Genomic DNA, 25,394 nt, shown 5'->3' with positions numbered 1-25,394 from the left:
TTATTTGTGCAGGTCACATATCTTGATGCAGGAAACAGAAGGTAACTACTTGCAGCTCAATCATCCACAAAATGGTTTTCTTTAGGGCTAGAAGTTCAACAATCAATGAAGCACATGTGAAGTTCTTCAATAGTCATTCATCTTGGTCCAGACGGTGGCACATTGACGGAGTCATGTATGTTAAAACGTGTTTGTGATCACCGTTTTTGTAGTGGTGATATTTGATGCACACATTTTATTAAAATATATCGTCCATCTTCGTCTAGACAGTGGCACATTGGGGAGATAGTGTCGAGCTTCATCCTTCTTATTTTTACATTATGTTGTAGTGGTAAGCTATTATGGGCCAATCTCCAAATGAAGTGCTTCATCTTGTTTGGGACTTTGTATTACTTTAAAATTGGAGAGCACAAGGAATGACTGAATGCGGATGTTGGGTTATAAGTCTCCAACCTTGTTTCTGTCGGGCTAGCATAGCAATGTAAAAAAAAAGATTGTGAAAAGCACAATCAATGTCGGAGTTTATGCCTACCCGGGTGGAAACATTATTCCCACAATCCACCTTTGCTCTTTGATTCATCGGTTCCTCCTTTCCCAACCAGTGAATTTTCTCAGCATTATCTTGTTGTGCCACCAATATCACAAGAACATTGTAGTCTGAGTCATATCACACAGTGATTTAATAAGGTGGAAGCATGACTAACATAGACTGGAATGGACTGGGCAATAGACTTAGTTCTTTTCCTTTCCCGCCCTTGAGAGAAACTTTTCTTTCAAACTTGAATGCAAGGCCAAATCTTCTCCTCTAGCAGAAAGGCAAAGTCTTAGATTTTCCATTGAAAACGGGCAAACCCAAGTATTTTTAATTATATGCTTCATGCGAAATTCCTAAGCTATGCATAAAAGTCCCCATCAGTAGGTTGTCACTGAACATGATTACAAACTGCCTTATTTATGTTTAATGTTTTCATACCTCCATAAGTTTTTTTAGATAATGGAAGAATATTCCGGCTTCAACCTTTCCAAAAGAGAAGGAATAGTTGTCCATCCTTATTATATGTAACACTTTTAAAGAAAAGTTCATGAAACTGAATAAGCCTCTCAAAATCTAATTCACAAACTAAAAGGCCATCCATGTGAAGCAAATAAATGAAAGAAGCCGCCTCATGTACGACATGCCTGGATTAGCAAGTCTCAATCATCCTCACTTTGCAGCAACTAAGTCCAAAACCGGAACTAGTATGTTACCTCCATATAGCTACTGACTTTGTAGCACTTAGCAGCAAAATTGAGTTATTAGCAAAGGACAAAATGCATCAAGCTGGATGCCTTCTAACATATCTTTTACTCCTTTAATTCGAACGGCTTTTTCAGCTACTTGCAGCCTCATTGAAAGAGCTTCAAGACATACTATAGTAAATAAATATAATGATAAAGGATCACCTCTCATCGAAGTCAAAGCCCTTAATTTCATTTTAGTATACTCATTATTCACCTTAATTTTGTAAAGACACTAAAGACACAATTTATTATGGGTGTGTTTGGTTGGTCAAATTGGGTTTTGTATACCTGCATCTTATATCCTAGATGATGGGATGCATGCTAAGTGGATGCAAATTCTTGGGTCTATTTGGTTGCTCGCATGAGCCCTGTTTGCATTGGTGGATCCGTATAAACTCATAGAGAAGAGTGTTTGGTTGCCAGTACGAGCAGATGTAAACATACGTTTTCATCTTGACAGGGTGGATACGGTTGAATCTCCACTCTCCACTCAGATCTTGAAGGCTTAGTGGATGCATTGCATCTACTTCGGGCCCACTCATCAGTCGCACATGCAGGATCTCCTGCATCGGCGTGGCAACCAACAAAACATAGTCACAAGGATTACTGCTTCTGCTCATGCAACCAACCAAACAACCTACTTTTCACGATCGCCGCATCCACTCAGCCTTGTTCTTCCCCTCATCGAGGATATATTATGATGCAGATCCACGAAACCTTATGCGAGCAACAAACACACACGCTAGAAAGAAGGGGGGTGTTTGGTAGCCTGCATCCAGTCCATCTAGTTTTGTCAGATGCAAAGACGTGATTGGTTGCCTGCAGAGGCATTGAGCCTGGCTTGCACCATGCAAAAAACGCCGCTCATCCTAGCTCCTAGGATGCTTTCTCGTTTCCCCAAGGCCTGGCTGGCATGGTGCACTCATCAGGTGAGCGCATGGGTGAGCGTGCAGACATGAAAAGCAACCAAACAAGTGCTTAACCTCCTTCTAGCTGCATGCAAACATCAACCAAACAAAATATTGATGTGTGTTGCAAGCCTGGCTAGCCGAGTCTGGATGCATGGTTCGATCCAGGCTATGCTACTCCAACCAATCACACCAAAAGCGCGAGGTTGGATGAGTGGATGCAATTCATCTAGATGTGAAACTAACATGTGGACCCACCATCCTTATCCTTCATCTGTGGAACTGTTCCGCTAGCGAAGCTCGATCTAGACGTATCGTTCACCCCTGCATCTGGGCCTATAGTTGCACCCACTTTTGCAACCTGTTGTAGCGGAAGCAAACAACCAATCACGCTTCCTAGTGTGAATATACGCACACACGGGTGCAGGATGGGCGGTAGCAGCCATCCAAACACACCCCTGGTAGAAGCATCCCATGCAAGAAAAAAGGACACTCCACTCTATCATACGCTTTAGACATACCCAATTTAGCATTGTCTTTTTTCTCGAACACGCAGAAGAGCTGCGTATCATTATATTAATAGAAGAGAAGTAGTCTTACATGACTCAAACACACACACCCACTAAACTTGTAAAGACTAAATCACCTATGCTTGTCAAGAAAGACATGACCACAACACCCACTAGGCTACAACGGCACTAGCTGTGTGCAAGAACAGACCCTTAGCACCAGCTAAACTCCACAAATGGGCTTCCTCCATAGCATGGGCTAGAGCCGCGGGCATGCTAGGGGCAGCATCATTGAACACACAATCATTTCGAAGTTTCCAGATGGTCCAAGCACCAAGGATTATGAGGGAGTTCAGACCCTTTCTTGTATCGCCGCTGACCGTCAAAACCGCCTTGTCCCACCAGGCATCAAAGAAAGGATCATCAGGCTGTGGAGCAAGTGTTGCAAGGCCAAAAATCTGCAGAAGTTCAAACCAGAATTGTCTTGCAAACACACAGCCTATGAGTAGGTGTTGAATGTTCTCCTCCTGATCACATAGGAGACATTATTGGTCCCGGTGGGGAAGGCCTCTCTGAGCAAACCGGTCTGCTGTCCAACACCAGTTGTGAGCAGCCAGCCACATAAAGAAATGGCACTTAGGAGGTGCCTAGGACTTCCAAATACGTTCAAAGGGGTGAAGCTGACGGCACCCTCAAAAAGTACATCATATGCTGATTTGGCTGTGTAAACACCTGAGGCGAAGAGTCTCCAAATGTGCTTATCCCAGGCACCTTCCTGTAACTCTACCTCTGCCAAAATATCCCACAGTTCTAGATATTCCAGCAATGCTTCCAAGAAAATTTCCCCTTGAATGTCTGCTACCCAATTCTCATCAACCAGGGCATTCATCACAGTGCGTCTGCTTGCTCTTCTTTTTGGCACTAAAGCATACAGATTAGGAGCCAAATCCTGGATGCTTCTTCCAGTTAGCCATTTGTCTCTCCAAAAGAGAGTATTGGCTCCATCTCCAACTTCAGTAATTATAGCCAGCGAGAGAAGGTACTCAACATCCTTACTAACTTGGAGTGGTAAACTTGCCCAGGGTTTATCAGGTTCAGATTTCTTGAGCCAAGGCCATCTTTGCCTTTTTACTATGGAGGAAATGAGGTACCTCATGAGCAACCAAAAATCGCCTGTGAGACTGATAAGCCTTGGCACAAAACCACTTTAGGCGTTTGAGATGATTTCTAGGAGCATCTTCTTCAATAAATTAGCAAGTAACTTTGAAACAATTTTATGGATCACGCTAAACAAATTAATTGGATGAAAATCGTTCAGGTGAGTAAGAGTCTTTACCTTGGGTATAAGGACAATATTTGTGTCATTATTCCAGCTAGTTTGAATCTCCCCACTTGTTAACATATGTATAACTTTGTAGCACCCTAATTTTCAAATTTTGCAATAGATCAAAATTTTTCAAAAATAATTAGTGTAAGACTTCAATTGTAGTGGAGGAAAAAATATTTATAAACTAATTTTTTAGGGTATAATATTTTTGTTACATTGATGCCTCATGCATAGTGTTCATGTGGGTAAATTGAAATTAATGTGAATATGTTCAAACAGGTTTAAATTAAGTTTCTAAAATTTCAATTTAAATTTGGAAAAGCAAACTTTAAAGTTCAGTGTTTTAAATCAAGTTCAATTTGCAAAGCTCCTAAAAAATCCTTTTAGGACAAAACATGTCCAAATCTCACCCTAACTCTCCCTTTTCTTTATTCTTTTCTCTTTCAACCCAAATTTTCTTTTTTCTATGTAGGCCGAACCCACTAACCAGCCCACCAGCATCCCGCCTTCATCCTCTCTCCCATGGTCCCTGATCATGGAGCCCACTCGTTAGACTTGTCTCCTACCTCCCTTCCTCTATCATGTGCAAAGCTCAAGCTCACTGCCTCCTATGACTGCCCCTCCACTTTATGTAGTGCGCCACCCACACCGCACTTACCCGCTCGCTTCCTCTTGCACCATAATCTCCCCCACTTGAATGGTCATCGCTGGCTACTACCAAGCCTTCACCACCGCCACACCACTCCCCCACCCCCACTAGCCCCTCCCCTCCCTCCGCCCCATAAATGGGAGGTTGAGCTCTGCTCCATATCACACCACCTCTTCTCCTTTTCACGCCTCTTCTCGCTCGCTCCCACTTGCCACAAATACCACCTATAGCTCCATCACCACCATGCCGATCTCCCCTACCTCGGCCTCACCGGCTCACCGCCGGTGAGATACGTAGGAGCTTCACAAAGAGGTGAGAAACACATCCATATGCTTCTACTAACTATATATCTATCTTTCTCCAACAATTTCTCGCTAGAGTTTTGTACGGTGCCACCGCACGCTACCACGTTCTTCATCCCTGATGACCACAAGCTAGCAGCTATTTTCGGCTGTTCATCAAGCGATTAACAGCCCAAATCACTTCCACCCTAGTCCCTATATTTTATGGAATTATTTCATTACTTCTGAGTCCTAGATACTTTCTATTATTTCCCCTTGGGTCTACCTTTAATCACAAAGGTTCTTCGTAGAAATGATATTCCAAAATTTGAATCTATATATTTTATTTTTCCAAAAATATGCTGGCATCGTAAAAACCCTTGATTTCATAATTCCTTTTTCCTGGATTAATTTTATTTTAAAATGTCAAGTTTGCATTTTAACCCCTAGAACTTCAAAAGCTTATAACTTTTTAGATATAGCTCCGATTTTAATGATTCTTGCGCTCATGGGTGAGTACTACACATTAGTAACCTTTATAGCATCATGTTGTAATTAAGTTATCTAATTATGTATTGTAGTATTGAAAATAAAAGAAAAGGTCCACCAAAGCCCATACATGAAGTCAGCAACGAAAGCCCATACCGTAAAAGTTAGCTGGTTAGGCCTAGCTGTTCTTCCGACTCTCCAGGGCTCCCGTCCTCCTGACGCTACCGGTCATACACAGAGATGATACATGTTCATCTCACACAATGTGGCCCATCATTGCAACTGATGCTAGTCACATACTCACTCGATGCCCACCAATTGCAGCCGGCCAGCCGCACACCCACCAGTAGAGAAATCCACATCTATCCCCCTCATTTGTCTCGGTAAAATTTAGATCTGAAACTAATACTTCAATTAGTCCTGGGTATAAATTTTATGGATGCTATAGCCTTTTAGTCCCGTTATTAACATCTTTAGTTCCGATCAAGGGCGAAGCCATAGTGACTTTCCCTGGTGCACATGCACCATGGTGAAAAAAATCCTAGCGGTTCACTCAATTTTTACCATGTAAATTATATAATTTTATTCTATATAATAGAGTGCACCAAGGTCATTTCAATCCTAGCTCTGTCACTGGTTCCGGTTGGTGTTAATAACTGGGATTAAAAATTTTCTGAAAACCAACCAAAACTATTGTAAGCTCTTTAGTTTTAGTCTAAGTATTAGTCCTGGGTATAAATTTTATGGATGCTATAGCCTTTTAGTCCCGGTTATTAACATCTTTAGTTCCGATCAAGGGCGAAGCCATAGTGACTTTCCCTGGTGCACATGCACCATGGTGAAAAAAATCCTAGCGGTTCACTCAATTTTTACCATGTAAATTATATAATTTTATTCTATGTAATAGAGTGCACCAAGGTTATTTCAATCCTAGCTCTGTCACTGGTTCCGGTTGGTGTTAATAACTAGGATTAAAAATTTTCTGAAAACCAACCAAAACTATTGTAGGCTCTTTAGTTTTAGTCTAAGTTGGTGTTATTAACTAGGACTAAAGGATCCTTTAGTTTCAGTTCCAGTTAGAGTCCTAGTTAAAAAAAAAAGCATAGATAGTCGGCGTATGTGCTAGGTAGGTGAGGTGGCAAGAAAGTTATGCGTAAGATAAAAGATCATAAGTTAAAATTCTACGGACCGCAAGGTTAGAAAAATAGGGACTAAAATAGCTTTCCAACTGGAACTAAATCCTATTTCTCCGGTAGTGACCACTGGCGCCACACGGTGTATGGCCGCTTGCTCCTTTTACTTTGAGTCTTGCTGAGTTGCACACTTGCACTTTCACAGGTTTCGGTAATCTTTTCTTCTCTTATCTGGTTTTAACCTGAATTCATGTATTATTTAAAAATCCAAATAATTACGAAATTTCTAAACATCACGAGTAAAAACTGTTTCTTCTCATCAATTGATTTTTATCCGTTGAATTTCTTTCCAAGCCCAGCCCATAGGGCAAGTATAGAGATCATTAGCTCACTGCCGCAAATACGGCCCACTGCGTTGCTTGGCGGGGAGAATGTGTGCATACGGGTCGATAGTCACGGCCACTAGCTTTTTTCCAGCAGCTCTCGACCTGGCCGAGTAGCCATGCGGCAACAAGATTCCTCAGCCAGTCAACACATGTTGGCCCATAACTACGGCAGGTGGATGTGGCAGTGTTTTCTTTACTAAATCGTTATGTCATGTGGGGGCGCACGTACACTAGGCGCCGCGAGGCCCGTGATGTGCGCCGTGCCACGGAACGCGCAACAAGCGGGGACGTCGAGCGTAGGCAGGCGCTGGAGGAGGCCACCGTGAGTGGCTAAACCAAGAAAGAAGATATTTAGTTTCTATTCTTTCCCAAAATTAGGAGAGTTTGTTTGAGGCCCAAGGCCATATATACTTTGTACCCTACGTTGGTTGAAGCAAGCAAGAATTATCAATCTAATCTCTTCTTCCCATTCACAACTAAGCCTACGGTAGAGGAGCAAAACCTCACCGGAGAAGACGGATCGCGGCTACGAACTCCGTAGCCAGGGTCCAGCTATCCGAGGGTTTGACGCCCTTGACAACCTGGTATCACGATCCAGGGCTTCCTCGCCGCGCCGCACTCCCTCGCCTCCACCAGCCGCCGCGCCGCCATCTCCTGCATCCTCCTCCACCACGTCCTACATAGCCACCATGGGTGATCACGGTGACCTCAAGACCACCGTGGAGACCCTCGTCTCCGCCGTCAAGACCTTGCAGGCCACTTCAGAGGCAAACGCCAAGGCCATCGCCGCCCTCTCCGCCGATCGCACGTCCACCTCGGGCACCAAGTCGGCCACCGGCGAGCACCACTCCGATCGGCCGCCGAGATTCCAGAAGTTGGACTTTCCGCGGTACGACGGCAAGTCCGACCCCCTCATCTTCATCAACTGCTGCGAGTCCTACTTCCACCAGCAGCGGACATCTGCATGTACAACCGGCCACCAGCCAAGAACGTGGTCCGTGGTCTTTTTCCGGCGTCACCAGCTCGCCTCGCCCTGCCGACCCCACCTCTGGACCGGGACAAGATTGCACCCACGGCCACGGTGGAGGGGTGGCCAGTGAAGCGTCTCTCTCAAGCGGAGCAGGAAGAGCGTCGTCGCCTCGGTCTTTGCTATAACTGCGACGACAAGTACACCAGGGGGCATAACCAGGTCTACAAGCGCCTTTTCTACATCGACGGCGCTGAGATCGACGATACCGGTGATGCCGCGGCCACCACCGAGGCGGACACGGAGGCCCCGGTCTTCTCCTTGCATGCGGTCGCCGGCGTTCCCATCTGCAACATGGTGCAACTCCAGATCAAGCTGGGCGCCGCGACCGTCGTCGCGCTCGTCGACACTAGGTCAACCCACAACTTCATCAGCGAGACTGCTGCACTGTGCTCGGGGTTGCCCATCCAACCGCGCCCCCGGCTCACGGTGACGGTGGCCAACGGCGAGAAAGTCTCCTGCCCAGGTGTCCTTCATCAAGCCCCGGTCACCATCGACAGCCAGGAGTCTCGCGTCGACCTCTTTGTCATGCCGCTCACCGGGTTTGATGTGGTACTTGGCACGGTTTGGCTGGCCCGTTGGGGCCCATCATTTGGGACTTCACTGCTCGATCCATGACGTTCCAGCAGGGGGGAAGTGACATCTGCTGGCACGGGGTGCTTCCACCGACCGCACCGAGCATCCACACCACCACGGCCAGCGACTCCCTCCTCGACGGGCTGCTGGACGCGTTCGCCGACGTCTTCGCCGAGCCCACGGGACTACCCCCAGTGCGCGCACGCGACCACCACATCGTCCTCAAGTCCGGCGCAGCTCCAGTGAAGGTGCGACCATACAGGTACCCGACGGCCCACAAGGACGAACTAGAGCGGCAGTGCGCCGCCATGCTCGAGCAGGGCATCGTCCACCGCAGTGACTCAGCGTTCTCATCTCCGGTACTCCTCGTCAAGAAGCCGGATGGATCGTGGCGATTCTGCGTTGACTACCACGCGCTGAACGCGCTAATGGTCAAGGACGCGTTTTCGATCCTGGTCGTGGACGAGTTACTGGACGAATTCCATGGCGCCCGGTTCTTCACCAGGCTGGACCTGTGCTCGGGGTACTACCAGGTGCACATGCACCCGGAGGACGTCCAGTAGATGGCATTCCGCACACACGACAGCTTCTACGAGTTCCTGGTCATGCCGTTCGGCCTGTGCAATGTGCCTGCAACCTTCCAGGCCCTCATGAATGATGTACTCCGGTCCTTCCTCCGTCGTTTGTGCTCGTTTTCTTTGACGATATTTTGATCTACAGCAAGTCCTGGGCGGACCATCTTCATCACCTACGCGCCATCCTCACCGAGCTTCGCCACCACAGGCTTTTTGTCAAGCGCGCCAAGTGCGCCTTCGGCGCTGCCTCCGTCGCGTACCTCAGCCATGTCATCTCCAAGGCGGGCGTCGCCATGGACCCGGCTAAGGTGCAGGCTGTCCAGGACTGGCCGGTTCCTCGTTCAGCGCGGGCGGTGCGCGGCTTCCTCGGTTTGGCTAGGTACTATCGCAAGTTCGTCCACAACTACGGCACCATCACCGCGCCACTCACCGCGCTCCTTAAGAAGGATGGCTTCTCCTAGACTGCGGAGGCGGCCTCGGCTTTCGGAGCACTCAAGGCCTTGGTCACCTCCGCCCCGATGCTCGCCATGCCGGACTTCACCAAGATGTTCATCGTCGAGTGCGACGCCTCCTCCCACGGGTTTGGGGCGGTGCTGGTCTAGGAGGGACACCCGATCGTCTTCTTTAGCCGACCGATCGCGCCCCGACACCGCACCCTCGCTGCCTATGAGCGAGAGCTCATCAGCCTTGTCCAAGCCATCTGACATTGGCGACCGTACCTCTAGGGCCACCGCTTCCTCGTCAAGACCGATCATTACAGCCTCAAATACCTGCTGGACCAGAGGCTAGCGATGATCCCCCAGCACCATTGGGTGGGGAAGCTCCTAGGCTTTGATTTCTCTATCGAGTACAAGCCTGGACCGGCGAACGCGGTGGCCGACGCCCTCTCGCGCCGGGATACGCCGGACGACGGGGCCATCCTGGTCCTTTCGGCTCCTCGATTTGACTTCGTCACGTGTCTCCGTCAAGCACAGCTCTCTGACCCGGCCCTTGTTGCACTCCAGAATGAAGTACGCGCGGGCTCCAAGGGGCCACCGTGGGCAGTCCTTGACGGCATGGTCCAGTATGGTGGGCGGCTGTACATTCCGCCGGTGTCTCCTCTCATGCTGGAGATCATGGCTGTTGTCCACGAGGATGGGCACGAAGGCGTCCAACGCACGTTGCACCGCCTGCAGCGTGATGTCCACTTCCCTAACATGAAACAACTTGTGCAGGATTTTGTGCGTACCTGTTCCACTTGCCAACGATACAAATCGGAGCATTTGCACCCGGCGGGCCTCCTTCTTCCTCTGCCCGTGCCGCAGGGTGTCTGGACCGACATCACCCTGGACTTTGTCGAGGCGCTCCCACGCGTCCGAGGCAAGTCTGTCATCCTAACAGTGGTGGACAGGTTCAGCAAGTACTGCCACTTCATCCCGTTGGCACACCCGTACTCCGCGGAGGCCGTCGCTCAAGCTTTCTTCGCCGACATCGTTCGTCTCCATGGTGTTCCCCAGTCCATGGTGTCTGACCGCGACCCGGTCTTCACCTCGAAGTTCTGGCAAGAGCTCATGCGCTTGGTGGGCACCAAGTTGCACATGACCACTGCCTTCCACCCCTAGTCGGACGGCCAGTCGAAGGCCGCCAACCGCATCATCGTCATGTACCTGCGCTGCCTGACAGGAGATCAGCTGCGACAGTGGCTGCCATGGGCGGAGTACATCTTCAACACCACCTACCAGACTTCGCTTCGGGACACGCCGTTCCACATTGTCTACGGGCGCGACTTGCCGTCTATCCGGTCCTATGAACCCGGGGAGTCGAGGGTGGCCGCCGTTGCCAAGACCATGGAGGAGAGGGATGAGTTCCTCGACAACATCTGTCACCGCCTCGAACAAGCTCAGGCGGTCCAGAAGTGCCACTATGATCAAGCTCATCGCCAAGTCACGTACTAGGTGGGCGACTGGGTTTGGCTCCGTCTACGACAATGCGCGGCGGCGTCCCTGCACCAGGCCACCACGGGCAAGCTCAAGCCGCGCTTCTACGGACCTTACCGCGTCACAGAGCTCATCAACGATGTCGCTGTTCGCCTCGACCTACCGCCCTGGGCTCGTCTGCACGACGTTTTCCATGTTGGCCTTCTCAAGAAGTTCCAAGGTGCGCCACCGGATGCTCCGCCGCCCCTGCCGCCCATCCATCATGGAGCTGTCGCCCCGGCGTCGGAACGCGTGGTCAAGAGGCGCCTAGCTCGTGGGGTGCGGCAGGTGTTGATTCAATGGAAAGGCGAATCAGCTGCTTCGGCTACATGGGAAGATGTTGAGTCGTTCGTCGCCAAATACCCGGACTTCCAGCTCGAGGATGAGCTGCCTCTCGAGGAGGGGAGAGATGTCATGTGGGGGCGCACGTACACTACGCGCCGCCGGGCCCGTGATGTGCGCCGTGCCACGGAACGCGCGACAAGCGGGGACGTCGAGCGTAGGCAGGCGCTGGAGGAGGCCACCGTGAGTGGCTAAACCAAGAAAGAAGATATTTAGTTTCTATTCTTTCCCAAAATTAGGAGAGTTTGTTTGAGGCCCAAGGCCATATATACTTTGTACCCTACGTTGGTTGAAGCAAGCAAGAATTACCAATCTAATCTCTTCTTCCCATTCACAACTAAGCCTACGGTAGAGGAGAAAAACCTCACCGGAGAAGACGGATCGCGGCTACGAACTCCGTAGCCAGGGTCCAGCTATCCGAGGGTTTGACGCCCTTGACACGTTAAAAGTAGCTACACACTTTTTTTGTGTGGATGAGATTTATTTCTATTCTTTATAGTTGGATTTGAAAAATTAGATTGTTTTGTATTTTTCGTATATCCATGGGTGGTTATTCAAATTGGTTTTTATTTTTTTTGTAGAATCTCAAATTGTTTTGTGTGTACTTCGTAGTATTGTGGACTAAGTATAAGGTACCTTTAATTTTTTGGTAATGTTTATTTGTTGTATCTTTTTCCAGGTTGTAATTCTTTTTTACTCAAATGTCATTATTAGAAGAATTTGTATTGTTTTGAAAGATAAAAGTATGTGTAAGGTGAAATGTAGCGGCAAGATCTTACTATCTTTGTTATGTTTGCATTGTTAATCTTTTCTGTCAAGTCACTTTCTTGTAGTAGCAAAATGTTTGTTTCTTTTTGGCTAAAGTTTTAGAAAGGTGCTCAAAGTGACCGGCTAGTATCCTACACAATACTAAGTCCAGACTCTCAACTAATGACACACATAAACGATGCATTGCACTGTCCTTTATGCAAATTCCTAAATGATGTGTTCGGCTTGAGAGAAAAAATTATGCCTATTGAGTTATGTTTATGAAAACTGAAGCTTATGAAGTGTTTATGGTCAGCTATAGATTGGGGCAGGAGCTTCAAAATGACAAATGGTTAGCCGCGAAGACTAAAACAATGAGCTAATCATTATCGATTAAGGGTCAGAAACTCAAAACAATGCTTTAAGAGAGCAAACAAGAAAATTATTAATTATTTTCCCCACTGGTCAGCTCCTGTGACTAGCGTGCCTGGCAGGCCGACCGCACTGCACATCTGACGTCTGGACCGAGGCACGGAGCCCAATCAGAGAGAGCTGCCGTCTACTGGGCCATGAGGTAAGCTTACCGTTATTCGGTTGATCCAGATCATGTTTTCGGAAGATTTTTTTCTCCGACCACTTTGATGCGTAAACCGATTGATTTTTGGTTTCTTGTCACTCAATTTTTGTTAACTAGCAGTGCTACGTAGCTTCATCTTGTTGATCTGAAAATTGACTTATATGCTATTACAGATTTTTATTTGATTGTTGTAGAGTCATTCCCGGATAATTAGCTTTATTTGAAGTTTTATAACAACTTCCGTTATACTATATAATTAAAATTCGAGGCCTTTTATATTTTTAAAATTTGAGGCCCGTTATGCATTTTGCACGCGGACCTCCAATTCCTGGCTACAGCCCTAACCCTGCTGTGATGCTCCCGGCGTAGAGAGCTGACGAAGAGGAGGAAAAGAACGGCAGAAACACCCGGATCGACGCCTGAGTCCCTTCGAGTTTCCACATGGGAAAAGCAGCAGCAAAACTTGGAAGGAAGAATCGCATCCCCGATCCCTTATTGTTCACTTAAGAATAACGATAGCAACTGATGGAACACTCGAATAGGCAGTCAAATTCAGATTACCAACTATTCAGTTCTCTTGTTATTATACACTTTTATAACTACTCCCTCCATACTGCTATTAGGAGTCGTTCCGGGGATTGATGTAGATGCAAAATAGATGCCGTTCCTCCCCCACGCTCGCAAAATGGACGGCTTTGCCCTTACCTCTTCATTTGCTGCATGCGTTCTAATTAATGTGGCGACCATTCTGCCACATCGTTTTCCATCCACGCTGCTTCTGAATCCCGCGCCGCGCCTCCTCGCCTCTCGTCTCCCTTGCCATCGCCCGCCCCTCGCCGCGCTTGCTGCTCGATGAATCCTAGCGCTCGCCGAGGCATGGACGCACCGGACTCCATGGATGCAGTGGAGTTGGCGCCGGAGGCCACGGATGCAGAGGAGTTGGCGCTGGACTCCATGGAGGCGCCAGAGGAGGATGCACTGGACTCCATGGAGACGACCTTGGAGGCGCCGGAGGAACTCGCGCCGGACTCCTTGGCATCGGAGGAGGTCGCGTCGGAGGAGTTCGCCGCATTAGCGTCCTTGCCGGAGTCCTTGGCGCCAGAGGAGATCGCCGTGCCGAAGTCCTTCCCGGACTTCGTGCCGGACTCCTTGGAGTTGGACTCCTTGCCGGACATGGTGCCGGACTCCATGGAGCCCGAGTCACAAGGTACTCTTTGCAAGCGTTGCAATACTATCCATGGTGACAACGACGTTGTAGCCTGCCGCCTAGCTTGCCGTGAAGCTAGCAGGGGCGAGAGTTGCCGTCTTGTTCATCGTGACTACAATCTCGCTGCTAGGATATTAGATGATCAAGACAAGTCCGATTGTTTGATTTACATTCCTGATGTGGACAAGCTTCAAATCAGCGGCGAGACAATTCTTGTGCCTGAGCACGTTCAGAACAAGTTGGACGAACAAAGGAAGATGAAAAAAAGATGCAAACAAAGAACAATAGACAATCGGTAAGGTTACATATCTCATTCATTCAAACTAACACGCCTCTACAGTTTTGCTGCATAAGCTAACATGCCTCCTCTAATTGTTTGATGCAGAAAGACTAGCAATGGCTTCAGCTAGCAAGGATGGTTCACAAGGGATTTGCAATGGTAGCCAATCTTCTCTCTCTAGTATTTCTTTTTGCATGTGAGGAATCTTGAAATTGTTGTTTCCTTTAACCTTCATGGCTTCCTTGAAAACACTTTGTAGTGTTACAAACATTCTATTCTATTCGCTTTGTGTGGACAATATTCTATGAATGCCTACAAAACATATGTGCAAGAAATCAATCAATGAGTAAATTAGTTGTTGAAGAAACAATAAACAAGTGATAATTTTACCTCTTGCACTGCTGGAACTAGAGCTTGTACTATTTTTATATTGTTCTTGTATTGAATAGCTTGAATAGCTCAAAAAAAATCCAAGTCAAGAATGTTAAAATCCAGAGAATTAGGTGGTTGACAAATTAGGCGAATGTCAAATCCATCTTGCTTAGCAGCCTCACAAAAAGCCGGATCATTCATAGGCAAATGGGTAGGTGCATTATCTTGTTGTATGAAAATTGGTTTGTCCACATCTTCTCTTGACCATTTCGCTCGAATGGCAGACAATACTTTGTTTACCATGAAATCCCTTATCACATCTCTAGTGATTGAAGTAATGGACTTCATAACCAAGTCTCCACGAATATGATTGGTTCTCCTACAACCTCTCACAGCTGGTTCATAAGTGACAAGTGGAAAACAACCAATCCTCCCGTCAAAAATACACTCTCCATCCCTAAACCTCGGTCGAGCACAAACACACAAGAACATGAGCCTAGGGATGTAATTCTTGTTCTTACAAGTACGATGGGGATCATCTTCTTCGGGTAGCAAGTAATATTTCTCAAATTTTTGTGAGAGGTAAATCCATTTTTCATCAATGAACACAAAGTCAAACAATGCCTTAAATCTTGGATCATCAAGCAAACTGTCTCAATCATGTCAATACAAAACTGCAACCGAGCCTTCTTGTTAGCATCAGTAAGATATGGTTTGATGCTACTAGAGTGCCGCCTAAGAAATTCTTTTTTCAGATACCTTTGTATCTTCCATTTGCTCAAGTTAAGTTTGCTACAAACATCTTCTATGGTCATTCTTTCTTTGAGAGGAATATTGCGCAATTGTTCTAAATCAAATGGGATTGCTTTACGGCCACATCTACCCTTCTTTCGGCTAGCAACCACAACCGGAATATTTTGAGCAAGTGGTATTTTACCTCAGATTCTATAAGCGCTGAACTGTAGGAATGTGTAATCCAAAATAATCAGCAACTATTTTTGAATCTTTCTTGCCTAGTTTTCCATTCTTGCTTCTAGCCAACAAAGCTTGGTACACTTGTTTTCTAAGATCATCTGTCATTTCTTTCCTTCGGTGGTTTACTTCAACGGGAGCCTCGACAATATGTTCTAATTGTTAAAGAAATAAACACAGTTAATCCAACATTTTTTGTTAAGAGCATAGTGTACTGACCGAATGCAAGTGAGGTTCATCTTACCAGCAAGGTTTTGTACAAAATCATCAAAATCAACAACGCCATATTCATCTAGTGGTAGGTTCAGATTAATTTCTATCAAAAAGGATCCTTGAATATGAGAGATGACCGAATATCAAAAAGAAAATTAATCACAACTGGATCCGCGTTGAGGTTTCCGTTGCCATTTTCCAGCGGCTGCTGCTCGAAGTCTTCGTCGATCTCATCGGCATCCTCCACCTGCAGGAAGTCTTCGTCGAGCTCGTCGGCATCCTCCACCTGCTGGAAGTCTTCATCTTCAACCGGAAGCTCATTTAGATCAAAGGTATCTAAAGGTAGGCATTGTTGTGCACTCTATGCTAGCAAGGAGTACAAGGGGCTATTCTGTTGCCGGTGGAAGTTGATGCACGGAGGAAGGATGCGCCTTCCAGGAATCGATTCACATCTGGGACTCGAAGCGCTAACCAGTTGAGCTGTGTGCGATTGTCATTTAAGATACACCCGCAGCCCTATTTAATAAGGGCAAACAGGGAAAACTCTACCCTAATTAATCACTCCTTGGTATGCACAATCCTGTCCTAAACGACCTCTAATACGAGTATGGAGGGAGTACCTCTGGTGCAACTTTATGTTTATATTTGTATACAGTATTCATCACATGCATGTAAATGATTATCCGTATTTCTCAGATAAACAACCACAATCGGGCTCAAAAACAACCACGCTCTTTCCACCAGAATGAACTTCAATTTCCCTGATGAGATCTTGATCCATGACGCTGCGCCACTCATAACGAATCAGCACTTCTAGTTTCTTGTTCATGAGTTCAGTCTGCCCCCATGGATTCGGCTCTACATGTTCATGGCAGTTTGACAGTTTCCCATCACTCTGTACGCTCAAGGCTGTCTCATGCGCTACCCAATCCTGATACTAACCCACTTTGTTATCCAAGCATTTCTACAGGCACCTTATGCAAGCATCCGGACAAGCCACTTGTGGATGAGGCAATCAAGCCGTCGTCTGAATGAGGTCATGCTTGCAACACAAAAAACAAATTTTGAGAAGTTTCAAAGGAAACATTTCAATTCCATGGGAACTGTGCCTCCACATCTGTAACTTCGAAAATTGTTGCAAACAATGTCCGAAAATACTATGTTTCTGAAAGTTCATGCTCGGAATACCATATCAGACTTGGAGGCGGATCTGGCCTGTGCCAAACATTGGCCTAATCATTGAATCCTTTTGTAGCAATGGAAACCAACACGGCCACTGCAGTTTACTATCTCGAAGAATATTTCTGCAGACACCAAACAGAAGCACGTTGCACAGGCTATTTGTCTTCGCTGAGTTGATCTGTATGGATGTCAACCGTGCACAGGTAGAGGTAGCCTGTTGCTGGATGTAATCTCAACAGCAACAAAGAAACACGAACGGAGGACTGACTGTCACCATGTTCTCGTCCTCAAACGTCTCTTCCCAAACGCAAACACATGAAAATATAACACCATTTCATCGCAACCCCACATGAAACGCAATCGAAAACAAGGATGGATCAACTGCCCAATTACCTACATAACACCATTAACCCATCAATGTTCCAAGTTCCACATCAATGTCCAGACACCAGGACCGATACTTAAAAAAACCATGCTGAAATTTAACGACCATCAGAACATCCACCGACCAACTACTACTACACTACCATGCCATCACAGTCCACAGATTATTCTCAAGTGCTTGAGGAGCGCATCGTTCCGGCGGCGGCGACCGGAGGCCGACGTTCTAGGCGCACTTCTTGGCGGAGGTGGAGGAGGCGAGGACCCAGGTGACGCCGAAGAGGTCGACGAGGGTAGCGCCCAGCCCGCAGCCATCCTCGGTGACCTCCCCCTGCAGCGTGCTGCCGGCGGTCGCCGCCTGCGCCGCGGCGTTGTTCACGTCGTCGGTCTCCAGGCGCAGCACGAGGCCGCTAGCAGCGGCGCCCTCCTTGCCCCTGCAGCAAAGAACAGTTACCCAGTGTGAACGGGTAGTAGTGTTTTGATGTCCATTTATTTGCAAGGTGTTGCAGGTAAATATTAAACAGGAAAACCTCGTACTCCAGAATACTATGTATCAGAGATAAAAAACATTTTTATCCTTTCTCAAAAAAATTATCAGAGAAAAGTATTAAAAGCAGTTTTTTTGGAGAGCAATGAGTGGATCTATCCTTCTCTAGAAAAAGAGCAAATATATAAGTACAAACACAGTAGCAAATTCATTTCCTGTGAGCCTTTGCAGTTTCCAAAGTAGACAAAGTACAGATGAACTGCAGAAGGCCAAAAGAGCACTAAGGGCCTGTTTAGATCAGGGCGTATAAACGCAAAAAAGTTTTTTTGCAAAAGAATCTTATCAATCAATTTGAAGTACTAAATGAAGTCTATTTATAAAACTTTCTGCGCAGATGGGTTGTAAATCGCGAGACGAATCTAATGATGCTAATTAATCCATAATTAAGCAATAATTAGCGGATGATTACTGTAGCATCACTGTTGCAACATGGATTAAGTAGGCTCATTAGATTCGTCTCGCGATTTACAGTCCAACTATGAAAAAAAATTTATAAATAGACTTCATTTAGTATTTCAAATTAGCAAGATTCCTTCAAAAATTTTGCGTTTACAGCTTTTTTGCGTTTTTGCGCTGGGAACTAAACAGACCCTAAAACGAGTGCAGACAAACAAAGGAGTACAAGAAAACAAAAGAAAAGGTAGGCTTCTCTTGCCGTGGTGTTCCACACCTTCAGATCTAACATTAACAAATACTAACGGAATCACATGTGAGCGTTGAGGTACCGAAAAGACATGTGTAAGCGCCAAAAAAAACAGGAATGGGTAATGATTCACATAAGCCACTAGAAAACAGTAGTTCTACACGTTCAAAAAAAAGAATGATAGTTCTAGTTAAAACTAACTGGATCTAAAAAAAGGTCCAACTGCTTCTCACAAGGACAAGTACTGCATAAACTGGAAGTGTCCCGTATAAAATGGAGAGATGTTCGCAGATCTATGAATCTTCACACAAAATATTTGACAAAAATCGAAATAGCAGTGCGTCTACCATGTATTACAATCCAAGAACAAAAAAGGAACTTAAAAAGTAAAAACACAGGAACATAAAGGGTTTAGCGAGGGTTTCCGGTGCTTACACGGCGGGGACGTCGTCGCCGGCCTGGTCACAGACGAGCAGGGTCGCCGCCCCGACCTTCAGCTCGGCGCACAGCAGCGCCGCCTCCTCGCCGTCGCCCTTGCGCTTGGGGTGGGTGGAGCGGGATACCTCCTCCGCGGCGAAAGCGGCCTTGTAGAAGGCCACCGCCTCCTCGGCGCGCCCTGCCGGGACCGTCACCTGCACCTTCAGGCCGGTGAACACCGCCGGCGCCTGCACGGCCGCCGGAGCGGCGAGCACCTCCGAGCCGTTGGTCGCCACTTCCGCCATTGCTCAGTGGAGAAGATTTAGCTCTACTTTACTGTAGTGTTCTTTCCTCGGGAGCACAGCAGAGTGGGGGCAGAGGAAGGACCTGTGGGGGTTACTTATAGGGAAATGCAAATGGTCCTGGTCTCCTAGTCAAGTTCTTTTTTCTTCCTGTTGTTGTTAAGGGTAGTCGCTTCATTTTTTTTCCTACATAGAAGAAAACTAAAGTGTCACTGCCTACCCGGGCCCATCCATGACCACAATGAATTGGACCCACAAGACAGTGTGTTCTAATTGTATGATTTTGTTGCTCCTTGTGTCTCATTAATATTGGCTCATACTTTTTGTGTTTTGTTTGTTTATTGTCGAGAAGATAAGTCTTTCGTACGATTAGATAAGTCTAGAATAAATTTTCAGTTTCGGTAATCTTATTCACCTTTGCGTAGATAGGAATAAAATCAGTGTTATGTTTCAATCCCTTTGTATGCTTTCTCATACAATAACTTAATAATAAATAGAGTGCAAAATGTATAGGAACATACCAAAAATGAGCCTTATGTTGCAACAAGAATTGGCGTGTTTTATTGTTTAGTGTCGAGAAGATAAGTCGCTCCTATGATTAGATAAGTCTGAAATAAATTTTCGGTTTCGATAATCTTTGCCTTTGCGTAGATAGGGATGAAATTATTTTTCCTTTTCAATACCTTTGTATGCTTTCTCATACAATAACCTAATAATAGATAGAGTGCAAAACGTATAGGAACATACCAAAGATGAGCCTTATGTTGCAACAAGAATTGGTGTTTATTTGTTTATTGCCAATGAGATAAGTCTCTCAAGTCTGAAATAAATTTTCGGTTCCGATACCCATATTTACATTTGTGTAGATAAGTATAAAATTATTGTCCATTTCAATGTCTTTGTATGCTTTCTTTTAGAATATCATTGTAAGAGATAGAGAATGCAAAATCAACGTGCTTTATTTATTTATCGTCAGCAAAATAAGTCTGAAATTAATTTTTGGTTTTGATAGCCTTTTTGCCTTTCCGTAGATAAGGATAAATCTTTTTTGTCCCATTTAAAATTCTCTCTTTGCTTTGTATTACAATAACCTAGTAAGAGATGAAGAATTTAAAATATATAGAAAAAATAAAGTTGAGCATTTTGTGCCAAAAAAGCAAGTAGAATGCTCTATTTATTTATTGCCGTGAAGATAAGTCCCTCCTACAATTAGATAAGTCTTCAATTAATTTTCGGTTTCGATAACCTTATTCGCTTTGCGTAGATAGGTACAAACTTATCCTTTCTCTTACAGTAACCTAGTAATATATGGAGAATCCAAAATGCACGGAGAAAATTTTGAAAGATGAGCCTTATGTGCCAAGAGAGATAAGCATCGTATCTTGGTATTGTAGTCTACCCATATGCGTAGTTTTTCCACTAGTTCGTTTAGATGAATACATTTCACAGTCTTTCCGTAGATAATACATGTACAAAAGATTTTCAGAACTTTCTGAAACATGGGAGTAATGTATAGTGGGTGGAAACTGAGCGGCCGGGCTTGGCACCAGGTAATTGCAAAGAAAAGAACCAAACCATTTCACCGAATCACGGACGGGGTGTGCACATGACCAACAGAGACCGTCGTCTCGCGGAAGAAGAGGGGAACGTGGGCGGACACTGACAGTACCGGCAGGAGTAGTCGGGGTACGAGAAAAGCCGCGACCCACGGGAAACGAGACGGCGGGCCGGTCCGCCCCGTCCCGTTGGCCGGCTACCCCCCAGGCGTCGCCGCCCGGTTGGCGCACCGTTGCTGCGCCTGCGCCGCCCGCTCTCCTCGTTCGACGCGCGGCCGCGTGCGCCCCCGGCGTCACGTGAGCGAGCGAGCCAGACCGGCCCTGCCGCGCCGGGGGCGCCTCGGCTTCGGTTCCGGAGCGGGGCAGGCGCTCTCCGCTTGTCGCGCGGAGTTAATGGCGCGCCTCCCCACTCGCCGACCCAGCAGCCCCCGCTGTGGCCGTTGGTCCAGCTCTTAACTCTCGGGCCCTGCCGCGCCGAGGACGACTCGCCTCGTCCCCTACCCGTGCCGCTTCCGGCGGGGCCCCGTGGCTGCCGCGCGCGGCTTCGGTTCTCGCCGCGCCGGCTGGGCATGGACGCCGACGGACGGGATGGCCGCTTGGGGAGTCGCGCCGGGTGATGGGCCAGGTCGCGTCGCGTACGCTTCGGGGATGGGGCGTGGGGGGACGAGCCTGCCTGCCGTCTGCGGCAGCCACGCACGCGGGACCCCCCTGGATTGGACGGTTGACAAGTCTGTCTCTCTCTAGCGCTCGCTCGCCGCTCGGTCCTGTTGACCGTTGCTCCGTTGCTTCGATAGGCAGGCTCCATGCTTTCGTTTGAATCCTCGTTTGAGCGAGGTCTTTTCTTTTTTCTTTTTTTTTTGCTCCCGAAAGAATCTTTGAGTAAGATGGTTGCGGGTACAAGGAAAGGAAAGATCACCCCGGCTGCAAAGGCAGTGTATCCGCTGCTCACGAGCAGAAGGTGCTCAGATGCGCACATTAAATCTCACGCGTCCATCTCTCATCCAAGGGTGGGTTACGTTTTTTTATCTACCCCCTCCCGCACATAGGACTTGGCTGTTCATTTTATGGCATATTCCCCAATCGATTGAGGAGGGCAGGCAGGCGGGCGAGCACGCGCGGCGCGGCGGCGGGCCAGGCTCGGCGCGGCGGCGGGCGAGCACGCACGGCGCGGCGGCGGGGCAGCACGCGCGGCGCGGCGGCGGGCCAGGCGCGGCGGCGGGCCAGGCGCGGCGGAGGGCCAGGACGCGCGGCGGCGGGCCAGCAGGCGCGGCGGCGGGCCAGGCTCGGCGCGGCGGCGGGCCAGCACAGATCTTCTCTCCTTCCTGGTATTGAGGAGTTAGAGCCTCTTTCAGATTTCATAGACATCGGATGAACATAGATGAGCAAAATTGTTCCTGATGGCATGTCCCTGCTATCAAGAGGAGAGAAGATTGCCTCTGGCAGGAGCCGAAGGATATAGATCGAGTTGCTCAGCCGAGCACAGATGTGCTGGAAGCTTGATCATGGTTGGCTGGAGCAAAGCTGTTGGCTTGGTGAGGTCACATTGATCCGACAAGCTTGGGGGATGGGTTTGCACTAATGGCGGCATTGGGTAATTTCCATACATGTATGTATATTGCTAGTCTAGAATCTTAGATGTAGAAATGTCTCCCTCATTTATGTTTGAGGGCAGACCTTGTAACTCGACCACATGGAAATTTTGTTGAGCAGGTACAGACAGAGAAGGGGAAAGAGGAGGCCCTCAGCATCACCCATTCGTTGCTGTTTCTCATGTTTTGATCATTCTCTATTTTATTCAGGGCTGGGTTCCACCTCTATATCAGAAATGTATGATGTGTCAATGTAGCTGCAAAAGAATGATCAGAGTTTTAATGTGCGCATCTGAGCAACAAACGACCGTGCGCAGCGGATACACTGCCTCGTTTCTAAACTTGAAACTTGAAAGGTTGGTTCTTAGGGTTCGGATTCGATCAGGGACAAGATGATTAGCTGCAATGCCTAGTTTAGTGTGTACATGGTGTCTGCATTCTAGTCTGTACTTTTTCAAGGTGAAATTTCTGCAACTTGATCTGGATAAGAAAAGGAATTGGCTTTCAGAGATTCTGCCTGGTGTAATTCTGTACTGTGCAGTACTGCATCTTGCATTGCAGCTAGTAGGCTATACTACTAATTTACAAAACAACTAAAGCAATCAAGTAAAGAACCATGACTTATAATTTACATGCCCAATCAAGGAATATTAACAGCTTATAATTTACATGCCCAAAAGGATTCTTATAATTCTGGTAATGTGAATTAACACAACACCATGACTTACTAAAGCTTTGGAGCATAGCTAGGTACCCTCAGTTCCCAAAATCCTCCTGTCCCATTACCCTAGCCTAGCAACGCTGTCAAAACACTATTTTCATTCTTGCACAAAATGCAGCAACCTACTGAGCTGGTGGATCCTGTTTGACATTCTTTCGCTTCCGTGGCTTGGGCAATTCTTTAGCTTTCTTGATTCTTTTACAACCTCCCTTGGACCGAACATTAGTTGGTGGATGTATCTCTATTTTTTCTGGAATTTGGCATCCAATGAAACCCTCGTACTCTTGTTGTCTAGTTTGAATTATGTTAGGTATAATGGAACCAAGAGAAGCTTCTATGTTCATCACACTTGAAACTAAAAAATCCATGCCTTCTTTTGAACTCTTCGCGTGTTGAATCAAATCTTCCACTTTATTTCGCACCGTGGCTATCTTTTTTCTTTTCTCCAATTCATCAACATCTATGGGCTTCTCATCCAAAAGGTTGCCTTCCTCATCGTACACGTGATCTCTAAAAGAACAAGTAAATAATAAGCTTTAGAATGGTAGTAAAATAATATGACGACATGAAAAGAATAATATTTTTACCTTTTGCATCTTTTTTGAAATCTCTTTAGAATGTAAGCTTCAGGAAGTTCACGAAGCTTTTCACCTCTCGCCACTGAAATGATATGACGACAAGGAATTCCCATCGTCTCAAATAACATGCATGAGCAATTACCAAATATACTTGTTGTGCACCAGCGAACCACCCTATCCCTTTTACTCTCATCATTAATGAACACCATTTTTATACTCTCAAATGGTGTTATACTTACAACAGAGCAGCGGTCTCTAGCAGCTATCACCTCTGTTTGGAATCTTTTAAACACATTACGTGTGTATAGAATGCTACCTTGTTTCTCCATAGGCCACGGTGTAATCCATTGAGGTGTGGTATGTAGGCTCACATGATCCTCCTTTAACTCCTCTTGCCGTTGGCATTCCAAGGCTGTATCAAACCTAAGCCAAAACTCAACCAAAGACAACTTACGATGGATAAAGCGTTTGAAAAATGAATTTGCGCTTTCAGATCTTGAGGTGGTCCTGAGGATTCCTGAAAGCGGTATATGTTTCAAGTATGCTGGAACCCATGACTCACGGATGGCATACCTATTAGCCATCCACTCATTCCTCTTGAGAGCATACTTAGCTATGAAAGCATTCCATCGCGTCTCAAATTCATCTTCATTTTCTGAACCCCACACACATGCATTCAGAAGAGGCCAAAATTCCTCTTGATTACTTCTTGCATGCCCAACCTTTTCATGAACCTTCTCCAATATGTGCCACATGCATAACCTGTGAACTGTTTCCGGAAAAGTAGAGGCAATTGCTACTTTCATGCTTGCATCTTCATCAGTCACAATAAGGCTCGGTGCTTTGCCCCCCATTGCCGAGAGAAATGTTTTGAACAACCACTCATAGGACTCGATCTTCTCATTCAATAGAAATCCAGCTCCAAAGAAGACACTTTGCGTATGATGATTCACACCAGTAAAAGGTGTAAACTTCATGCCATATTGATTTGTGCTATATGTTGCATCAAATGATACTAGATCACCAAAATGACTGTAGTTTTTCCTACTTGTTGCATCAGCCCAAAATACATAAACCAACTTTCCCTCCTCATCCACAACAAAATCATTGAAAAAGGCTGAGTTTGCTTCTTTTTTTCTCTCAAGCTGTGCAATGAATAATTGTGCATCTGCATCCTTTATCTTCTCCCTAAGTCCTCGATAGTAGTTCTGAAAGTCACGTTTTGTGCATCCAATAGTGTTGAATCCACCGTCCGTGACTTGTAGAAGTCTATATGCAAGAGAGGTTCCTATGCTTGCTTTATGGCATGTAAACAATATATTCTTGGCTCTTTGACTCACTGATCGGTTTGAATGAAGAAAAGGTGTTTTACTAGGCGAGGCGAGTGCATGATTATGTTCTTCCACCATTGAAGAGATATAATATTTCTTATCTGCACCTAACTTCACGTATATATGCGCATCGCATCCACATCTTTTCACCACACGCTTCTTTTTCTTTTTAGAGGGCTCATCTGTCTCATTGTCTTTGCTCTTGTTGAAACCGTTCCTCGAGCACAAAAACCTCTTATTTGTAATTTGACCATCAAGTGACAGATTACGAGAAACAACGCGAACTTCAAACCCTCCATCATGTGCATATGCCTTATAAAACTTTTCCACATCATCCATAT

The 25,394-nt window shown here is 46.5% G+C and overlaps 2 protein-coding genes across 3 annotated transcripts; one reads left to right on the top strand and one right to left on the bottom strand.

Moving 5' to 3' along the window:
* Positions 1-4,859: 4,859 nt before the first annotated feature.
* On the top strand, positions 4,860-16,428 carry LOC112884503. Of its 2 annotated transcripts, none has more exons than XM_025949911.1 (5): positions 4,860-4,986; positions 12,502-12,759; positions 13,132-14,264; positions 14,355-14,408; positions 16,060-16,428. In XM_025949911.1, exons 3-4 carry the CDS (start codon positions 13,615-13,617, stop codon positions 14,377-14,379), a joined length of 675 nt encoding a protein of 224 aa, XP_025805696.1. In that variant the 5' UTR covers positions 4,860-4,986; positions 12,502-12,759; positions 13,132-13,614; the 3' UTR covers positions 14,380-14,408; positions 16,060-16,428. The 2 variants fall into 2 exon arrangements, with proteins under 2 accessions (XP_025805696.1, XP_025805695.1); XM_025949910.1 differs by having other exon boundaries at positions 4,861-4,986; positions 12,655-12,759; positions 16,009-16,428.
* Positions 16,429-17,304: 876 nt separating this feature from the next.
* LOC112886909 (uncharacterized protein At5g48480) lies at positions 17,305-19,546 on the bottom strand. The gene is made up of 2 exons (XM_025952933.1): positions 18,995-19,546; positions 17,305-17,803 (listed from the first exon to the last, which is right to left on the bottom strand). The coding sequence occupies exons 1-2, from the start codon at positions 19,279-19,281 to the stop codon at positions 17,596-17,598; spliced, it is 495 nt and encodes a 164-aa protein (XP_025808718.1). The 5' UTR covers positions 19,282-19,546; the 3' UTR covers positions 17,305-17,595.
* Positions 19,547-25,394: the final 5,848 nt, after the last annotated feature.

The sequence above is a fragment of the Panicum hallii genome, chromosome 3 (assembly GCF_002211085.1).
Source record: "Panicum hallii strain FIL2 chromosome 3, PHallii_v3.1, whole genome shotgun sequence".
In the NCBI taxonomy this organism is placed as follows: domain Eukaryota; kingdom Viridiplantae; phylum Streptophyta; class Magnoliopsida; order Poales; family Poaceae; genus Panicum; species Panicum hallii.
Note: the sequence above shows the minus strand (reverse complement) of the source record. Positions and strands in the feature narration are given on the sequence as shown.

Excerpts from the sequence above, each read along its gene's own strand:
- LOC112886909 (XM_025952933.1), bottom strand. The coding sequence starts at position 19,281 with ATGGCGGAAGTGGCGACCAACGGCTCGGAGGTGCTCGCCGCTCCGGCG. Across the intron at positions 17,804-18,994 it reads GGCGACGACGTCCCCGCCGT|GGGCAAGGAGGGCGCCGCTG; the intron begins GTAAGCACCGGA and ends TCTTTGCTGCAG.
- LOC112884503 (XM_025949911.1), top strand. The coding sequence starts at position 13,615 with ATGAATCCTAGCGCTCGCCGAGGCATGGACGCACCGGACTCCATGGAT. Across the intron at positions 14,265-14,354 it reads CAAAGAACAATAGACAATCG|AAAGACTAGCAATGGCTTCA; the intron begins GTAAGGTTACAT and ends TGTTTGATGCAG.